The sequence below is a fragment of the Nicotiana attenuata genome, unplaced genomic scaffold, assembly GCF_001879085.1.
Source record: "Nicotiana attenuata strain UT unplaced genomic scaffold, NIATTr2, whole genome shotgun sequence".
Lineage (NCBI taxonomy): Eukaryota > Viridiplantae > Streptophyta > Magnoliopsida > Solanales > Solanaceae > Nicotiana > Nicotiana attenuata.
In genome coordinates, this window is record NW_017670521.1 from 520,087 (window position 1) to 538,567 (window position 18,481).

Genomic DNA, 18,481 nt, shown 5'->3' on the forward strand with positions numbered 1-18,481 from the left:
CGCACACGACTGCCCCCCCCCCCCCCCCCAACCAAGTGAGGAGGTACAAGAAGTTGGCTATTGTGAGTCTGATGAGAGGTAGAGGTAGGCGGCAGAAGTATTAGGGAGAAGTGATTAGACATGACATGATATGTCTCCAGCTTACCGAGGACATGACCCTAGATAAGAAGATATGGAGGTTGACGATTAGGGTAGAAGGTTAGTAGGCCGTCGAGTTTGGGATACCGTATCTGCTCTGTTTTTTCCATATCAATATTAGTATTACCATTTTTCGTATTTTTCTTATTCTTCGATTCCAACTATTATTTGTTGTTCCCCTTGCTTCGATTTTCTTATTGCTTTGTTATTTTCCTGTTGTTAGTGTTCTTGTATTTAGTATTTTCAACATGGCCTCTTCATTGCTATTCTCTTGTTCAAACCTGTTGAGAATTGTTTTACTTGAGCTGAGGGTCTTTCAGAAACAGCCTCTCTACCTCCACAAGGTAGGATAAGGTCTGCGTACACGTTACCCTCCCCGGATCCTGCAACTGGGATTACACTGGGTATGTTGTTGTTGTGATAAGTGACACCAAAATGAGTTGGTGTATTGTTGTAAATTGTGATGCATCAGTGGAGGTAGAACAAATCTAATGCCATTGGAGAGAAACACAATGATCTGGCATAAGTGGACCTTCCTGGCAATGCTCAGAACTTTGATTTTGATGTTTGATTGTCATCCCCTTGCTTTTTCCCTTTTCCCTTTATCACAAGAAAAATAAAAGAAAAAAAAGGATTCATTGCATTTTCTTTGAGTACTAGTGTTATGTATTACAATAGATCACATTGAATTTCTGTTATGTCTTACAGTAACTAGATCAAATTGAGTTTCTGTATGCCCAATTGTTCCTCTGTATATTGGTTCAGGTACCTTCCTATCTTTTCTCCAGAAGAGCATTTTCAGCCTCACCCAAACAAAATGGGCCACCACGGGGGCCAGGTTCGACTGGCAAGTCCCCAGAGACAGGGAGTCTCTTGCCGAGATTTATTATTGGATCTGTTGCTTTAGGTGCTGGATTTATTGCAGCTTATCAAACTGGATATTTGGATAAGTACCTCGTTAAAGAGCCTCATTCTACCCCTGAATTAGCCAGGACAGGAACTGCCATTCAAGATGGGAAGGAGCTAAAGGAAAGTAGTGAAGTTTCACAAGATAGTGAAACTTTAGGAAGACCAGATCCCGAGTCTAAATTTGTAGACTCTGATAGTGTGGAGCGAACTGACGAGAACATTGGAACTCTACAAGATCCCTCTGGACCAGAAGAGCCAAGCAAAATGGGAGCAGAAAGTAAATTTCTGGTAAAAGATTCGTCAGAAATTACTGGCGGAGAAGCCAGCTACACTGAAGTAAAAGAATTGTCACCCAGCTCCGTTCAGGAAAGTGTGACACCTGATGAAACAAGACTTAATTCTACTCAATCACCTGAAGACACTTTGGACACAAAGAGCCCAGAGGTAACTACTGATGCGGTGCAGCCTGAGGCAATTGAAATCACTCCAACTCTTACGCAGGCTGATACATTTCAGAAGGAAAATGAGGCTAGAGCCATGCCCCCTGAGCATGTAACCAGTCAAGCCAAGATGGAGGTATAAACCAACTTGTGCTAACACTTTTATCTTGTGAGTTACAAATTTTTGTCATGGTTCTCTGAACAGCTACTTTTTGAAGGATGCTCCTTATCATGATGAAAAACCTAATTCCCTCCTTGATGAATACTGTTTAAGAGATGGGGGTGGAGCTACCACTACAGCCTCCTCTGACAAGCATAAGGTATCTTCTCCTTCCTCATGTCCTCCCGCCTCCACCCCCCCCCCCCCCCCTAAAAAAAAAAGGGCAAGAAGGAAAAGACGAGGATATGAGAGAGAATCTCTTATTTGGTTTCCTTAACCTCTGCTTTATGACTTTGAAGGTTACTGATGATCTGGGTGATGCCTATATATCGAAAGATGGAAAATTGGTGCTTGATTTCTTACAAGCGCTTCATGAAGCTGAGAGAAGACAAGCAGAGATAGATGCTCATTTATTTGCTGAAGAAAAGAAACATATGAAGGTGTGAGACCTTTGGGAATTCAGCACAAATTTTAAAATAGGATGTTATGACATTCTTGTGATGCTTTACTCTTAAGATTTTTGTGTTATTTCTCCCGCATAATTTGCTCTTTAACAGTGTTGCTGCTTATCATTGTTGTTGTTGTTATTATTGTTATTGCTAAAACTTTTTCTGCTCACCTCATTTAGGAGAAATATGAAAAGGAACTTAAAGATGCCAGGGCCAGGGAACTAATGTATGCGGAACGAGAGGCTTTACTGGATAAGGTTGTAGCACATTTGTTTCTGGTTTCATATCTTGTCCTCATATACGCTGCTGCAGTGCATCATATCTTTTATTCTTTATTCAACTATTCTTGGTTGATGATTTTTCATTGCCTTTTCATGACCCTAATGTTTTTGTTGAACTGATTAATGATGGACCACTTCATTAGGAACTGAAAAAGGAAAGAGCAAAAGCCGTTGCAGCTTTGAAATCACTTCAAGAAAAATTAGAAGAAGAACATAAGATGGAGCTCGAGGAAAAGGTGCTATTTGATGTTGGCAGCATTTGCCAACTCTCTTAAGACTATTTTTTCCGTCCAGCAGGATTATGGAGATTTTGTAATTGCAGGAAGTTGAAGCAGAACTAAAACTGAAAAAAGCCGAGGAGTTGGGTAAAGCAGAACTGGATGCGGCTATTGCAAGTGAGAAAGCATCTCAAATTGAAAAAATGGCTGAAGCTAATCTCCATGTACAGCTTCTGCTGATATTAATTTTCCACATATAGAAGTTACTCTTTTCATTTGATTTTACACCAATCTTTTTTATGCACATTCCAATTCAACTGAGAGTTAGAAACTGTCCCTGTCTTGAAACATCTATAGGAGGAGATTTTGGACCACAGATAATGAAACCAGATAATTGCTATCCTAAATTCTGTATAGACCAACACCTGCATCCAATTTTGTGCTAAAAGGAAAAACTTACCCCATCGTGACTGCTTCAGTAAAGTATTGTTGGCGGACAAAACTCTCATTTTGATTCATTTTTGTTTGTTGGATACAAGTAAAATGTTTGTCTTACGTGCATTGGGAAATAACTGATGTGATTGACTGCAGTTATTTCTTCGTTTTTGTCATGAGTCTATTGCTATATGCTTGGCTTCATTTCTTGCTTTGGCTTTGGGATTAGATTTCACATGACTGTAAGTATAATAATGCTTAAGGCAGGAGATGCCTTGCATGATTGGTGGGAGAACAAATAACATTCTTTGTCATGTTCTTTAGAATTCGGCGCCTATTGCTGCTTAACGTATGTTTCTTCCCTTTCTCCCAGTAGGAATTTTACTACTTGAAATAAAGGTAAATTGCAGAATTGTCCTAGTGCTGAATGTCTGCTGAAAGGTCTATATCATAATCCTTTATAACAACAATAACAATTACGGCTCAATCTCTATGAATCATCTGGGTATTTTGCTCCGTTCAGACCCATTCATACGAATACTCAATAGTTTGGGTTTCTAACTCTAGACTTTCTCTACATACTACTGGCATACAAATCTCTAAAAAATACTAAAATAGCTCCTACCGAACTTTGTACTTGATGCAAGTGAACCAACATTGCAAGCTATAATCCTAACTAGTTGGTGTCACCTATGTTGGCTTTTGCTTCCATCTAATTTTTGCTAAGTTTATATGGATGTGGAGAAATTGTCGGTCTCAAGAAAAGAACTTCCTTCAATATGTCTTTAGGTGTCCCTTGTCCTCCTTTTTACACCTTCAATCATCATGGTGTCATTCAGGAAAAAAAAAGATCACGGTGTCATACTTACAAGTTGGTGCATTTGGAGATCTACTTAGGACATATCCAAACAATCTCATGTGATCTTCTCTTATTTTATCCTGTGTGTTACTTGCACTTTCTGTAAGATGTTATGATTTTCTATTGTCTAACATGGTGGGAGTTGCATATTCATCTTAACATATGATGTGATCTTCTCTTATTTTATCCTGTGTGTTACCTGCATGTTCTTTAAGATGTTATGATTTTCTATTGTCTAACATGGTGGGAGTTGCATATTCATCTTAACATATGCATCTATGTGATGCTCATCTTGTGAATATGTTGGCACTAGAGGCCCAATATTTTACCCCGAGAAAGCCCAAGATTCACTCCCACATTACATTGCTAGTCTTAGAACCGTTCTATAGAACTTGTCTTTCTTTGGGTAGGTATCCTCCTACTGCATAACAGTCCAGCAACATTCCTCTTTTTCATAAAATCTTTTCAATTCTCTGTGTTGCATCTTCATTTATACCATTCTCAGCATTAACCTAAATATCTTCTTATGCTAGCTAAATTTGCTGTTTATATATTCGTATGTCTACTTATCTTAAAATGCTATTCTCTAGAGTGTTTCTCCGTAGTTCATTTGTCTAAGTGCTTGACATTTTCTATGGCTGATTTGATTTGATTTGAATTGTTATTGTTTTGCAGATAAATGCTCTGTGCATGGCATTTTATGCACGATCTGAAGAGGCTCGACAGAGTCATTCTGTTCACAAGCTTGCTCTGGTAAAGTATCTACCTCTGCTGTGCTTTTCTTTTTATTTCTGTATTCTCCCTCCTTTTTAAAAAATGTCTTTTATCCTGAGGGTGGGTGGAGACCATATATAAATAAATTCTTTCATTCTGAAGAAGAATCTCGTCATCAGGGATGATGTTACATCTTTAGTCCAGAGTATCTTCTAACAGAAATATGTTAGTACATATGGTTTGCTACATTGCCCTCTCCACATATATGATGCCACTGCAAGACTTCGTACTGGTAATCCTTTCTTTATGTGTATGACTGCCCTGCTAGAATTTGGGAACATCTGGTATCATGTCCGAAAGGTCTAATCAAACCTTGAATTCCATTGGGATTTCCAGACAATTAATTTCAACTCAACTAGAAACACCTTGGAAGTTGAAAGCCATAAATCAACCATTCTAATTCTTAATAACATTCATTCCGTCCTTTCTCAGCTGATTTTCAGTTGACTTCTGTTTACTAATCATTGCATGATTGAGGTTGGTGCTACTGTACTCGCTTTGGCCATGCCCCGGTAAGAAGATTAGCTATACACTCTAATATCCGTCGAATGGCACCTTTTAGTAATATCAACCACTGCTGTCTACATTTCATCTTCGGTCTCTAATTTCTTTAAATTGGTGGTGTTGAAATTTGAGGGGGACCCTTTTTTGTGTGTGTGCGTATGAGAGAGAGGGAGAGGGAGAGGGAGAGGGAGAGGGAGAGGGAGAGGGAGAGTCTCCTACATGAATGTGATAAGTTCTATGTGTAACCATTTTTCTTTTTCTTTTTTTTTGATAAGGTAAATTGTATTAATCAAAAGGGAGAAAAAACTCCCGTATACAAGAAGTATACTAAAAAGTAGAGAATTTACATCAAAACATGATTCTCTAAAAAAAGACGCCAATCTTCTATACAAGTAGGGGCTATGTAAGCACCGAAAATACATCAAAGATAAAAGACTATTCTTAAGATGTGAAAAAGGAGACTCAATCCTCTCAAAAGCTCTCCTATTTTTCTCCTCCCCAAACTATCCGCATGAGAGCTAACAGTGCGAACTTCCACGCCTTTTGCTTTTTTCTTCTACGGAAACCAGCCCAACTATGTAACATTTCCTTTACGGTGCGTGGCATCACCCATTGAACACCAAAAAGATTCAGGATTGCCCTTTACAAACCCGAGGACACAGGGCAATGCAACAAAAGATGATCAACTTCTTTACACATGTTAGCACCAAATAACAAGTGTAATTCCTCTCTTTCGCAAATTTTCAGCAGTCAAGATCACTCCCCTCGCCGCTAGCCAGTCAAAAAAGCACACCTTCGTGGGCGCCTTAGGAATCCAGATCGAGGAGTATGGAAAAATGGCCTCCTCTCTCACCAACATACTCTGGTAAAAGGACTTTACGGTGAACAAACCATCGCCACGCAGCCCCCATCTCCAAGAATCACAAAATGGCTGGGGCATGTCTTGCCCATATAGCAGTGCCAACAAATCTCGGAGCTCCGCAATCTCCCAATCTTGCATGTTCCTTCTAAATGAGAGGTCCCATACTACCCCCCTTCATGCTCCTTGCGAATCTGTTGGACCATCAATTCCTTCTGATTTGAAACTCTAAGACGTGGGGGAAAGAAACCCTCAGAGTATCCTCTCTACACCACCTGTGATTCCAAAAGTTGATTCTCCTTCCATCTCCCACCCTGTAAGTGATGTTGCATTTGAAGGCTCCCCAATTCTTCATGATGCTCCTCCACATGCCACACCCGGAAGATACTGTGATTGCCTTGGTCCTCCGACCCCCTCCGTGGAATCGTACTTTTCTACTATGAGAGCATGCTTTACACCCCGAATCCCCACAGCCACTTCCCCAACAAAGTTCCGTTGGATACCTTAAGATCTTTTACTCCAAGTCCACCCACTTCTTTGGGGAAGTGACTGTTTGCCAATTCACTAGATGAAACTTTCTAGTTCCATCCGCCGCATCCCAAAGAAAATTCCTTTGAAGCCGTTCCAGTTTTTCTGTGATGCTCACAGTAGCTTGCAACATGGACAAGTAATAGGTGGGCATACTCGATAAAGTGTTTTTAATAAGCACTTCCTTACCGCCTTTTGACAAGTATTGTTTCTGCCAGCCTGCTAATCTTTTTTCAACCCTTTCGATCACTGGATTCCAAACCGTAGTATCCTTTTGCGAAGCGCCAAATGGGAGACCCAGGTAAGTAGTGGGAAAAGAGCCCACCTTACATTTGAGAACATAAGACAAAGCATCAATGTTAGAAACCTCACCCACCGGGAAAATTTCACACTTGCCGAGGTTGATTTTGAGTCCTGATACTATCTGAAACCACTGCAGGACCTGCTTCAGGTAGGTCAATTGATCCATATCGGCATCACAGAAAACTAGGGTGTCATCCGCAAAAAGCAAATGAGAGACTCTACGGGCACTCAACACCCCGATCGGAGCTGAGAATCCTCTCAAGAAGTCTCTGCCCGCCGCACGGTCATCCATCACTAGAATGAATAGCATGGGGGATAGAGGGTCACCTTGCCTTAGACCCCTGGAGCTGCCAAAGAAACCACACGGGCTACCATTAACCAGGACAGAGAATCTGACTGAGGAAATGCAGAACTTGATCCATCCCCTCCATCTTACCCCAAACCCCATCCGCATCATAATGAAATCTCGGAACTCCCAATTGACATGGTCGAAAGCCTTCTCAAGGTCTAACTTGCATAGTAAGCCGGGTTCTCTATTTTTCCTTCTGGAGTTTACAAGTTCATTTGCCACCAAAGCAGCGTCCAGGATCTACCTACCTTCCACAAACGCATCCTGGGAGGACGAAACAGACATGTCAAGAACCTTCTCGAGTCTATTGGAGAGCACTTTAGAAATAATCTTGTAAATGCTCACTAATAGGCCTGTAGTCTCTGATACAAGATGCACCTTCTTTCTTAGGCACAATAGTAATAAAAGAAGCATTGATACTTCTCTCGAAAACACCATCGACGTGGAAGTATTCAATGGCTTCCATCAACTCCCCCTTAATGGTGTCCCAACAGAGCTGGAGGTAGGCCAAGGAGAAACCATCAGGCCCGGGGGCCTTATCACCAGCACAACTCGACACAGCCTCGTGCACCTCCTCCTCCTCGAAAGCCCTTTGTAGCCACTCACTATCCCCCTCCCCTATATGATTGAACTCTATTCCCCTCAAAGTAGGCCTCCAACTAACTTCCTCGTTGTATAAGTTCTCATAAAACCCATTATCGCCCCTTTTACCTCGTCATCTCCCTCAATCCTCACCCCATCCACAACTAAGGACTCTATGAAGTTTCTCCTTCGATTTGCAACCGCAACCCTGTGGAAAAACTTGGTATTCGAATCATCTTCCTTTAACCAGAGCGCCCTCTATTTTTGCCGCTAACTAGTCTCCTGAGCTATTGCTAACTCGACTATTTCCCTCTTAACCTCCCCCAATCTCGCTTTCTCAGATTCATCTAGCTCCCTCGCCCCTTTCCTTCTCTCTAATTCCCCCAATTCATGCATAAGCTCCCTCATTTTAACCTCTACCCTAAAAACCCTCCTTATTCCACCTAATAATATCTCCCTTGAGCAATTTAAGTTTCTTCGAAAGACGGAATGAAGGTGTCCCTCATGCCCCGTAGCTTGTCCAACATTCTTTCACTTTGTCGCCAAATCCTGGCACTTTCAACCACATGTTCTCGAATAGGAAAGGAGCACGCACCCCCCTCTCTCTCTGCATCCATCTAGCAAGATAGGCAAATGATCCGAAGTCACCCTAGGTAAAGGAATCTGCAGCACATTCGGCACCAGCTCATCCCAGGAGGGCGATATCAGAAATCTATCAAGTCTAGACCTTGAGTTGGAATCCTCCGCCCTAGCCCAAGTAAACCTTTCCCCCGACAGAGGAAGATCAATGAGAAAGTGATCATTGATGAAGTCAGAAAACTTCTCCATGACCCTCGAAATCAGACTACACCCTAATCTCTCTTCCGGGCATCTAATAGTGTTAAAGTCTCCCCCTAGAACCCATGGAATGTCCCGTTCCCCATAACATTGGCCAGTTCCTCCCAAAAAGACACCTTGGACTCTTCTCCTACCGGTCCGTACATTCCCCCAAATCCCTACTCCACCCCACTCACTCTATCTTTGACAAGAGCTGCTAAAGAAAAAACTTCCTTCTTAATCTCCTCTCTCTCCAAGCTTCTATCATCCCACATAAGAAGAATGCCCTTGGCACTTCCCGCTGCTGGGACCCAGTGATATTTCACCAACTACCTCCCCAAACACTCCTCACAATCGCATCCGACAAAACTTCCATTTAGGTCTCCTGAAAACAAACTCTTTAACTCGCACTTTGATGATGGCCTTTTTGTTTGGTTCATTCATCCCCTCACATTCCATGAAAGAATCTTAACTTCCATAAGTAACAATATCCCCCTTTTCCCCACCCCCCCTAGCCGAGCTCCCTTCCTCCCTGTCACACACCCGGCCCCTTCTCTGGTACACACTACATCCCCTAAATTATTTTGCTTATCACCTTGACCCAACTCCCTCCTGCACCATCATAAAAAGACTGTTGCTCAATCTCCCTCAACAATTCTAACGGAACACCTAAAAACTTCCCAAAGTTTAATAGTTTATACTCCATCCAGAAGGACATATCCCCTCCTCCAATCCGTGACGAAATTGGACATGCGTCTTCTATATGTTCCCTTTCCTTGCTCCTACCGGAGGAATACAACACCATAGCATTGCTAGCAATAGGAACTTTAGGTGCCGGAAGGATCTCACCATTTCCTGGAGAGGCACCAACCTCTGAAATTAACACCCCGCTGCTATAGGAATGGCCAAAAACGCCAGCAGGGTAGCGGGAAGGAAGAGAGCATGGAACCCTTGGCGGCATATTAATTAGAATTACTGGTTCGGCACTAACATCAATTGGGGCAGGCGCAACAATCTCCCCAGAAGAAGGAGCTTGAAGTATAACCTCAGCACAGCTAAGCACAGGAGAAGATGAGGGGGCGATGGAGCTAGGTCCATCGGAGGCGGGAGGCCGGGGAATAACACCACCAGCTTTAGCCGGTGCTGCCCCTGAAGCAGCGGCCATCGAAGAGGGGCGCAGGTTACTAGAGTTCGGTGAAGAAATACCACTGTGTGAAGCACCATTGGCAGAAGAAGGAGCGACTGTTCCCATATGCTTAGGAGCCTTATCAGACGTAGCTTAAAATAATCTGGGCCCTAGGATCAATTTTGATAGAATTGGGAAAAGTTGTTGGGCCCATGTGTGGAGGCCCAGGCCTATACTTGCTGAAAACTTGGCCGCCTCTATGATAATTAAAAGAGGACTGACCCATTCTGCCTTTCCAGCCCGCATCACTAACCCAGAGGCATTCACGTCTTCTCCTCATGATAAAATTTTGTCTTCTCTCAAATTCAAACCCCCCGTCTCTTATCGATCTAACGTCTGATTCCGGCTTAGTCCACTGATCCGGTGAGCCCTCCCCTCCCTTCAGAGACTGATTTCCCCTCCCCTTCCTTCTATTTGACCATCCCTTTTCTTCCGCCACTACCACTAGCATAAAGATAGGGCGAAATTCAGGGCTCAACCAAACCCTATAACTTAAGTAGCCATCTTCCACCACAGTGGAGACATGGATTCTGCCCCCTTTCCTCGCCACAATCCTCACTCGTGAGAGATCGTGTAGGCTGCAAGTGACATCAATAAAAACCCCACCGATTTTCCCAATCTTCTTGAATAGGTCAAGACACCAAAGATGCACCGGGAGACCCACCATGTTGACCACCAATGTTTCGCCGGAGAAACGAGAGTCGAGACACCCATCGTGCTCCACCTATCTGTCTTGCTTTGAGAAGTTCCCATCGAACCACCTCTTTCCCCTGACAAGAATTTCTGAAGCTTGAGACTCGTCGACAAATCGAAAGAGATATTGCGTGTCCCCCAGCTGCGATATTTTCAGCCCGTCCTTGACGTTCCATACCGCTGCTGCCCAGTTCCTAACAGACTCTAGAGAACCAACACATTTGGAGAAAGACCCAATCAGACAAGATTCCGAGAAACCCTTGCGCCTGAGAGTGTGCTCCTCAGACAGCGAGATGTGCGGCTCCTGCCCTACGTCGAGCTTTCGATGGCATCTTCCCCCAAGTTCTAGGGCTGGTCAAGAGGCAGCTTTGATGAAAGACATGTTTTCCAGCTTTCTAGAGAAGTAGGAGCTTCTCTCCCTAGAATCCATCATATCTAAATTCGCCTGTCCCAAAATACTATCTATAGCTGCGGGATGTTTGCTAAATCACAAGGATGAATAGAGAAGAAGGATGAATAGAGAAGAACTCGGAAAGGGGTCAAAAGGATTTAAAACCAGCGTTAAAATAAATTCTGTTTTCCCCCATAATAAATGACTACTGTTTTAAGTCACAGTAGCTGTAAACAGGGTGTAGGAGTGAAAGGGGGATTTCCGGTGCTGCACAATGCCGGAAAAATTGGAGAATGAAGCCGGAATCTGAAGATTTTTGCCGGAAAAAAGAAAAAATCTTCGGATTTTGGTGGAACTAGGATGGGTAGGCTCGGAAAAGCCTCGCGAAGAGGCTGACTAAGAAGAAGAAGAAGTGAGATCTGGTCGGAAAAAGCCTCACCCGTCGCCGGAAAATAGTGAAATTCGTCAGATTTTGGAGATTCTTGGATGGGTAGGCTCGGAAAAGCCTCGCGAAGAGGCTGACTAAGAAGAAGAAGAAGTGAGATCTGGTCGGAAAAAGCCTCACCCGTTGCCGGAAAATAGTGAAATTCGTCAGATTTTGGAGATTCTTGGATGGGTAGGCTCGGAACAGCCTCGCGATGAGGCTGTCCGAAGAAGAAAAAGTGAGATCTGGCCGCGATAAGCCTCACGCGCTGGCGCGGGGCTGAGAAGTCGCCGGAACTGGGCCACGCGTGAGGGCGCGTGGGTGGTCGTACACTGGAGATTTTCGCTGGGTTTTGGTCGCGATAGGCTTGGCTCTTGGAGGGTGGTGATACAATCCTATGATTCATGAAAGAGAAATGTCTCGGGGAAAGTGCCTGACAACATTTTTGAGGTAAGTTCTGAATAATCTCTATCCATTTTTATTTTCCTAAAATACTTTTGTCAATACATAAAGAAAGGCACAATTAGGTAACATGTCTAAACAGATCCCTTTTTCCAAAAATGGTGTTGAATTTATTTTAGAAAATTGCAGCTTCCACTAAGTCTCAAAATTTTTCTCATCAGAAACTATCTTCCGTTCTCAATGACCAGCTAACATAGTCATTTCTCTGTTTTCCTGAAATACTTTTACCAACATCTAAAAGCACAGAACAATTTGGGTAACAGCTCCCATTTCTCTGTGAAATATGATCTTGAGTTCTGTTTTGAACAATTGAAGCTTTCCTAAATCTATGTTAAACTTTTTCTTCTGTAACCATCTCACTTATTCCTGGTAATCACCATTTCAGTAACACCATTTTCACATATGCTATTGCTAAATAACTTCTGAAACTCAAGGTTGGCACTCTTCTTCCTCCTATAGCTCCAGTCAATTAGCTCTCTCGTGCACTGATGGAAAAATGGCCATTGGATTTCGTGCTTCATGAAGTATATATCTCCCAAGAATAATGTATATTAAGAGAAAACCTATCAAAGTTTGTATATTAAGAGAAAGAAATTCAGACTGTAAAACGAGGTGATATGTTACTCATTCTGAAGTTGAAAGTTAAAACCATATTGATGCTACCTTACTCAACAAAAAAAAAGGGGAAGCTAAAACCATATCGTCAATATAAGCAATTAACTTTTGGAACATGAACAAATTATCCATCTAAAATACAAGAAACGTAATGCATCCAACCAGAAGAATAGCACAGTGGTTGTTGCTGAGGAAGAACGGGGATGTTATGATACTAATTTGTTCTTTATTTGTTGAGCTGTAAACCAAGTTAATTTCTACAATTGAATTGTATTGTCAGTCCAACTGCTCAAGTATCCCTTTCTTTTAAGTGTTAGCAAGGGTTTTCAAAGGGAAATAATGGGTACAATTCATATATTAGCTAAACCCTGTATATAAGTCTATAAGCTATGCATGCGATCTTTGATTGTTTATTGTTGCAGGGGGTGCTTGCTCTGGAAGATGCACTGTCTAGGGGGTTACCAATTCAAAAAGAAATAGAAGTTCTTCACACTTCTCTCGAAGGAATAGATAACAACTCGCTGCTGGAATTGGTTCTATCATCTCTTCCTGAGGAAACACGGAGATATGGTTCAGATACTGTTTTACAACTGAATCATAAGGCAAGTATCTGAAGCACTGTGATTTAGGGTTGAACATTTCCTTTTTTTTTTTACCAATTATTAAGATTTTATAAACTATAGGCAGAAAATCACCCTTATACAAGAAGTATCCAAAAACTAGAAAACCTTAAAAATGATATGGTTTTCACGAACGACACCCAATCTTCTATACCTATAGGGACCTCATGGGTGCGCCTAAAGGAAATAAGGGATAAAAGGGTATTCCTCAAGCATACAAAGTCCTTCTCTATTCCGTCAAAAGCTCTCCTATTTCTCTCTCTTGGTACCACATAAGTGCTAGTGGGGCAACATCCCACGACCTGTGTCGTCTCTCCTGCCTTCTAAGGTCCAGCTAAATCTCTGACTGTGCCTGGTAGGGGTGGCAAACGGGCGGATCGGATATGAGCGGGTCAAAAAGGGATAATTTGAAAAACGGATAAATTATCCGACCCAACCCGTATTTGAGATGGATAAAAAACGGGTTATCCGGCGGATGATATGGATATCCATATTATCCGTGGCTTCTTGAATATGATCACTTTTGGGAGAATTCCTAGTGTCCCAAACTTGAGGAACCCCCAATTTGAGGCTTTACAAATGTAAAAGCTAAACCCATTAGTTATCCATTGGTTATCCATTTAATTATCCATTTTCTAAGTGGATAGTATGGTTCTTATCCATATTCGACCCGTTCTTAAAAAGTTCATTATCCAGCCCATTTTTAATGGATAATATGGGTGGATAACGGTTTTCTTTTAACCATTTTGCCATCTCTAGTGCCTGTCATCACCCATTGAAGACCAAACCAACATAGTATTTCCCACCGCAATCGAGATGCTATCCAGCAATGTAAAAAGGAGGTGATTGACATCTTCACCCGATTCTTTACACATTTGAAGTTGCTAGCTGCTTGCAACCTATGTTTTGCCAAATATTTTAAAGCCTTGATGGTATATCCACTTAGTAACTTCTCTCTCTCCCTGACAGAAGAAAACAAAAAGGAATTTTTTTCCTTTTTTCTTTAGCATAGTGCTCTTCCTGAGTGACGCTTGCTGTTTCCTTTTGCTACATTTTTTACTACTACAGCAGGAGAAGTCTTCCCTTCCCTGCTGCATTCTTTTGTCTTCTGAACTTTCATGCCAAGTCCCAAAAAAACCAGAAGAACCTGATACAATTACTGTCTCTCTGTGTTGGTGAAGAAGAAATCATTAGAAATGGAATGCTACCGAAGGTGATACATTGGCAAAAGCAAGGATCCTCATTGCAAAGGAGCTGGATAATTTGGTTTACAGTTTTTAAATAGTGATGCTTTTCCTTCATTTATATTTATGTGAAGTGTTAGAAGAGCTGTAACCCTGGTTCTCTTTGTTGTCCATCCAAGATTAGTGTTGTCCTGACACCAGCTGTCTGGAAGACCTAAGCTAATTTGGGACTTCCAAGTTGTATTCCTATTAATTTAATTTAATTTCCAAGATTTAGAACTCATGTAGGACTGTTACTAATGTGAACCTGGAGGAAGTTTCAAATGTTGAACTCCATGGACGCGGCTGTATTACAGTTTTTGGTTAAACTTCAATTCTTTTCTGAGATATTCTATGGGAGCATTGTATATTAGACATTGAATTTTTGCGATCCAAAATCGGTATGTATATGGGTGATAAAACTTGCAACCAGTTTAGATCCGATAATTGTTGTGAAGGTGCCATGATTTTTGGTTGAGAATGATAATGCAAAGAGAATGAGGATAGGGCACAGAAAGACAAAAAATTCTGGGTAGGGGGCTAGGGGCCAAACTCGACATTACACTGGAGTGGCCTCTGGGTGGAAGACCCACAAGACTTGTGACGTGTCACAGAGTTGAATCATTTGAGAGGTACATGCCTTGTACAAATTACTGGTTTGAAGGCATAGGATCCAGTAGTATTTAAGCTCTAAAGTTTGATTTGATTCTTGTTGCCATCTGCAATATGCATTTACTTCCGTGATCTCGCAGAAAGGTTAACTGCTACTCTGCTATGACAACTGATCGACTAGCTTGTGTCTAGGCCTTGTTATCTCTCTCAGTCTGAATATGCCAAACAATAGAATGGTAGGCAATGTCAACCTGGGCTCTAAAGCCTTTAAGCAACCCTGTTGGAGCTGATTCCATACATGTTTTAGGTGAAGACATTTTCCAGTTTCCCATATGATTATCTAGGCTTCAATTTCCTTGGCAATGTAGAATGGAGGCCTTCTCATTGTCAGTACTTGGAAGCTCTAAAAGTCTGCCAACTTGCACATCAAGTATGCGTTGAGTGTCTACGAAGGTCGGGTTTACCTTCTGAGGCTCAAATGCTTGATGTAGACTTTATGATTTGCTCAGTCCAGTAGGTACTTATATCTGGCTTTAGATACACTAGGTCGAAAATTCCTGCCATGGGGATATGGCATTGCGGTGGTCATGAATCCTGCTCTAATTCCCAGGTCACTCTGAGGTGGCAATAGACTCAAGCTTGTCTATAGACTAACAAGCTTCTTTGAATGGCGTAATCACGGTACTCTTGGGTCGACCTTTTGATCTCTCAGCGTTTTTGACTGCTTCACAACAGTATAGTTATTCTTGTCCTACCATGGTATATCAGAGTTTGAACCAATTTATGCTTCAAGAACTCAAAGCCTTGCAATAGATTTCATTGGACCATTATGTAAGATCATTTCTTCGGTAGGACTATTTTTGTTATCAAATTTAAAGCTAAAATTTCCCTAATGTTTGAGAAAGAAGATGTGCTATCAAAAAATCCTAGAATTTGAATAATTAAGATTAAATTGGCTAACCCCCTACACAGTTGATATTTTTCGGCAAGTTCAATGGATCTTTTTCTGGTTGAATCATCACTCTTAAACAAATGTGCATGACTGTGATCGAGGAGGTTTGGTCATTGTTCAATTTATCCTAGTTTTCTATTTGCATCTCTTTTTGATCATTTAATTAGCGTGTCAACAGTCGACTTGTTCCTCAAGAATTGAAACTTGAATTGTGTGGTTTCTGCTGGAAAGTATCTGAATTTGTATCTTTGTTCTTTTGCTCCTTGCGCCTAAAGTATTTTCTTGGATTTGTGGTGGGTGGGTGGGTTTGGGGGGGGGGGGTGAATAAGTAGAGCAGGTTTTTTCTTTATTGGAATTTGTAGCGCTTAGATTGAAGTCTGCAGCTCTTTTCTTTGCTGTTACAATTTGTTGCTGATACTTCTACAGTGAGCAAAACCTCGATGGTTCTATCTCTAATTACTTCTCATTTTAACAGTTTGATACATTGAAGGGGACACTTCGTCACTTTAGCCTGATTCCTCCAGGTGGTGGTGGGATATTGACACATTCTTTGGCTAGTGTAGCATCCTGGTTAAAGGTTTCTTTGCTTTACCCTCCTTTGAGTTAAACTAGTCTGATTATTCAAGCTTACTGAATTCATACAAGATAATTTTGTCTACTGATTTCAGGTTAAGGAGGCTGATCAGTCTGGTGATGGGGTTGAATCCCTCGTAAACAGAGTTGAGAGTTTATTGGCTGAAGGAAAACTATCAGAAGCTGCTGATGCACTTGAGAAGGGTTTAAAGGGCACTCAGGCAGCAGGAGTTGTTGATGATTGGGTTAAGCGTGCTAGGAATAGAGCTATAACCGAGCAAGCACTAACCTTACTGCAATCTTACGCCACCACTATCAGCATAACTTGAAACCATAATCATTATAGCATCAAGGTTCAGTTTATCTGCTACCTACAAAGTTGCTCGAGAATGGCTTTTTGATGATTAACATGTTGAAATTTTCAGTGATTGTGGTACTTTTATTTTTGTTGCAATCCAAGTAAAGTAGTTATGCCTTTCTTTATCCGGGAATAATCTTCGTTGAAAGATACATCACTATTGAGCAGCATTGTTGTAAAACCGGCTACTTTTGTTCATTTATTTTAGGTCAACCATGAAAAGGATATATTTAGCAGGAGTAACCATTGGATTTTTCTTTTTTGATGAACGATCCTATTAGCTGTTACCTTGTTTGGTATGTATAATAAAGGCAGCTCAGTCAACTGTATAACTTCTTTGGTAGTTTTCCGTGGGAGTTGGATTTGAAAGAGCTCAGCCAAGCATTGCAAGGTTTCTCTTCTGTTCGAGGATAAGTGGACATAATTCAACTTGAAACAAGAAGGTTGAAATTTCTCAAGAAACATCGATTATGTATATTCTAACAATTCTAGTTGAATTCATTATGAAATGCTAGTAAGGGTTTGAAGTTTCAATTTATTTATATTCAGAAGTTCTAAAACATCGGCTTAGAAAGCAAAAGTTTTTTGTGAAATTGTAACTTTAATGGGATTACATGTTTAATAAATTACTAGACTTCCTTTTAATTGTTTTAGTACCTGTTTGATCGTTAAACCTTTTCGAAAACTAAGCCTGAAATTTTGATGATCTTTCAGACTTGTAGATAATAAGCTTCTGCAGTTCAGTCTGGACCCCGGGTTTCCAGAGATTCTTTTTATTGCTTTTAGATTTTGGCGTTGTATGTGTTTTTCTCCGGTTAATATAGCTGTTGAAATTATTAAAAAAAAAAAAAGACCAGAACGAAAATAAGAATTTTAAATTGGGAACTCCATGAAGTATGTCATATCAAATATGATACATTGCTTAAGGAGACTCATCTAAATCCAAAGCGACATAATTTCCAACTTATATAGATAAATAATGTGCCTCTTAACTGACAACTCCATAAATAAATGAGTGATACCTTAAGTCAAGACACATTACTCATTTAGGTTCACCCAACTCCAATCAGAAAATAGTCCAGCTTAAATAGAATGTGTACTTTCAAGTGATAACTACTCTGACTACATAATTAGTACTAAAAAGTTGTACCTTCAAGTGATAGCTATGTTTAGGGACAGAAAGGTGCTGATTGGTCTCTTATTCGCAGTAAAATATATATAGATGTATGCTATCATAAAAATGAAGATGAAGATTCAGGAATAAACTTTGATAAAAAGACCATTAGTAAGGAGAACAAGACATAAAACAAAAGAAAAGACTGTCAAACGATAAGGTAAAGGATATATATATATATGCTGTTAGGTCTGGGAGGTTGAAGAAAAGGAATTAGGGTCAATTCATGAATTTAGAAGGTGGAGTGTTATCAATTAGGAAAGTAAGACTATATTAGACCTTCCAGCTCATGTATATGTGTATTGTTTGGGTTAAGAGTCAGCTTAAGTGAATAAAGGAGATTAGGACACGTGGTCGGGGCAGATTCATTTTAGCTATTAGTAGGCAACGGTGGAGATTAGATTCCAATTAGCTAAATATCAGCTAACAGACAAACGGGAAGGCAGTTATGCACCGGTAATTCTGATACCCTCACTCTCTCTCTCTCTCTCTCTCTCTTCTCTCTCGATCTAATTCTCTTCCTAATCATCTTCTTCTTCAGGAATCACCATCGAAGTTGCAGAATCTAGTTGAAGCTTTAGTTAATTCCAATTG

The 18,481-nt window shown here is 41.0% G+C and overlaps 1 protein-coding gene across 1 annotated transcript in view; it reads left to right on the forward strand.

Moving 5' to 3' along the window:
- LOC109240517 (MICOS complex subunit MIC60) overlaps positions 1-17,358 on the forward strand; it is a 24,051-nt gene extending 6,693 nt beyond the window's left edge. The window contains exons 3-12 of the mRNA XM_019407173.1: positions 904-1,623; positions 1,706-1,807; positions 1,947-2,087; positions 2,276-2,353; positions 2,521-2,613; positions 2,700-2,819; positions 4,565-4,642; positions 12,798-12,977; positions 16,258-16,359; positions 16,451-17,358. Coding sequence (XP_019262718.1) covers positions 904-1,623; positions 1,706-1,807; positions 1,947-2,087; positions 2,276-2,353; positions 2,521-2,613; positions 2,700-2,819; positions 4,565-4,642; positions 12,798-12,977; positions 16,258-16,359; positions 16,451-16,684 — 1,848 coding nt within the window. The 3' untranslated portion in view covers positions 16,685-17,358. The remainder of the gene's footprint in view (positions 1-903; positions 1,624-1,705; positions 1,808-1,946; positions 2,088-2,275; positions 2,354-2,520; positions 2,614-2,699; positions 2,820-4,564; positions 4,643-12,797; positions 12,978-16,257; positions 16,360-16,450) is intronic.
- The last annotated feature ends 1,123 nt before the right edge of the window (positions 17,359-18,481 follow it).